The sequence below is a fragment of the Electrophorus electricus genome, chromosome 20, assembly GCF_013358815.1.
Source record: "Electrophorus electricus isolate fEleEle1 chromosome 20, fEleEle1.pri, whole genome shotgun sequence".
Lineage (NCBI taxonomy): Eukaryota > Metazoa > Chordata > Actinopteri > Gymnotiformes > Gymnotidae > Electrophorus > Electrophorus electricus.
In genome coordinates this window covers 691,351-692,500 of record NC_049554.1, presented here as the reverse complement: position 1 = coordinate 692,500, position 1,150 = coordinate 691,351, and the positions used below count along the sequence as shown (strand labels likewise).

Here is a 1,150-nt window from a genome sequence, read left to right as displayed (position 1 = left end):
GAATGTCACGTTAACGTTGTCTCGACATACTGTTATCTTCTATTCACAGGGCTCGAGCAACATGAGCAGTAAGTTATATTCACAGATCAAAAAAGAATCACAAACTAAACACGCAAACAAAAAGTAAAACTAATATTTCCATAATAAGTTGCCTAGGGCACTTCCGTTTTTTTCATAAACAGACCAAAATCAGCCAGACAAAAAAAGGCACAGATTAGAGAAAAAGTTACGCCTTAACTTTGTTATGTGAGTATATGCACACCTAAATATTAATTCGGCTGGACAAGTCAAAGCTCGCTGTTAATGATACCTTGCACGCGCACGATCTCGCCCTTTGTTGTACGCTGTGTGTGTTTCAACGTCCACACAGGAAGCCGCGTGCACGGCGGTGTTCCCCCTCGCGCTTACCTGATCCAGGTACGGTGCTGTGCGCGCAGGTCGCCTGCACGCACGCAGCCACAAGCACTACGCACACAGCTCTCAGGCGCGTCATTGTAGAAGCACCCACAAGCGCCGAGGACCGCGCCAAGTAAGTGTCCCACTAAGCACTAAGTGTCCATCACAAACTTGTCACAGTTATCCAGCGTCCATCCCACCCCTTTCCTCTGGGGCCGAAAGACTTTTTGAGGAAGGACTTTTTGCGTATTTTTTTAATCTTACGTTGGGCATTGAATGGCACAGTCCGCGTCGAGGAGAAGAAACCTTTACGAATCCATCAGCACTTTCCTCAGTTCACCTGAGAACCTCTTCCAAAACGTGTAACTCTAATTACTCTCTCTGGCTTTTTGAAATTCAAACTATACACTTTAAAAGTCAAACTATGAACACCTCGCGTATCGCGTACGAGGTCCCGGTAATCGCGGTGCAGCGATGATGTGAATGTTTTTGCAGTGATGAGTTCTGCGTCTGGCCAGTAAGGAACCTGTTCTCGCTGCAGCCTCGCGCCACTCCCTTCCCTGCTCCCACCCCTCGGTTTCTGAGGTCTGTTGCTTTACAGCGTTAAAATAAGCTTTCAAAAAGTACATAGTTTTAAGGGTTCCTTTAAGGTTCGATAGTAAAGAAGAACAATGACATTTCTCGGATTTCAAGCGCAGTCAAATTAAAGTCATAAAATAATGTCACAGACTAATATCTTTGGCTTTCCAGCGGA

General features: G+C 45.6%; 1 protein-coding gene across 1 annotated transcript in view; it reads right to left on the bottom strand.

Moving 5' to 3' along the window:
* The window catches only part of LOC113582778 (von Willebrand factor A domain-containing protein 1), an 11,559-nt gene extending 10,645 nt beyond the window's left edge, over positions 1-914 (bottom strand). The window contains exon 1 of the mRNA XM_027018730.2: positions 409-914. Coding sequence (XP_026874531.2) covers positions 409-493 — 85 coding nt within the window. The 5' untranslated portion in view covers positions 494-914. The remainder of the gene's footprint in view (positions 1-408) is intronic.
* Between the last annotated feature and the right edge of the window lie 236 nt (positions 915-1,150).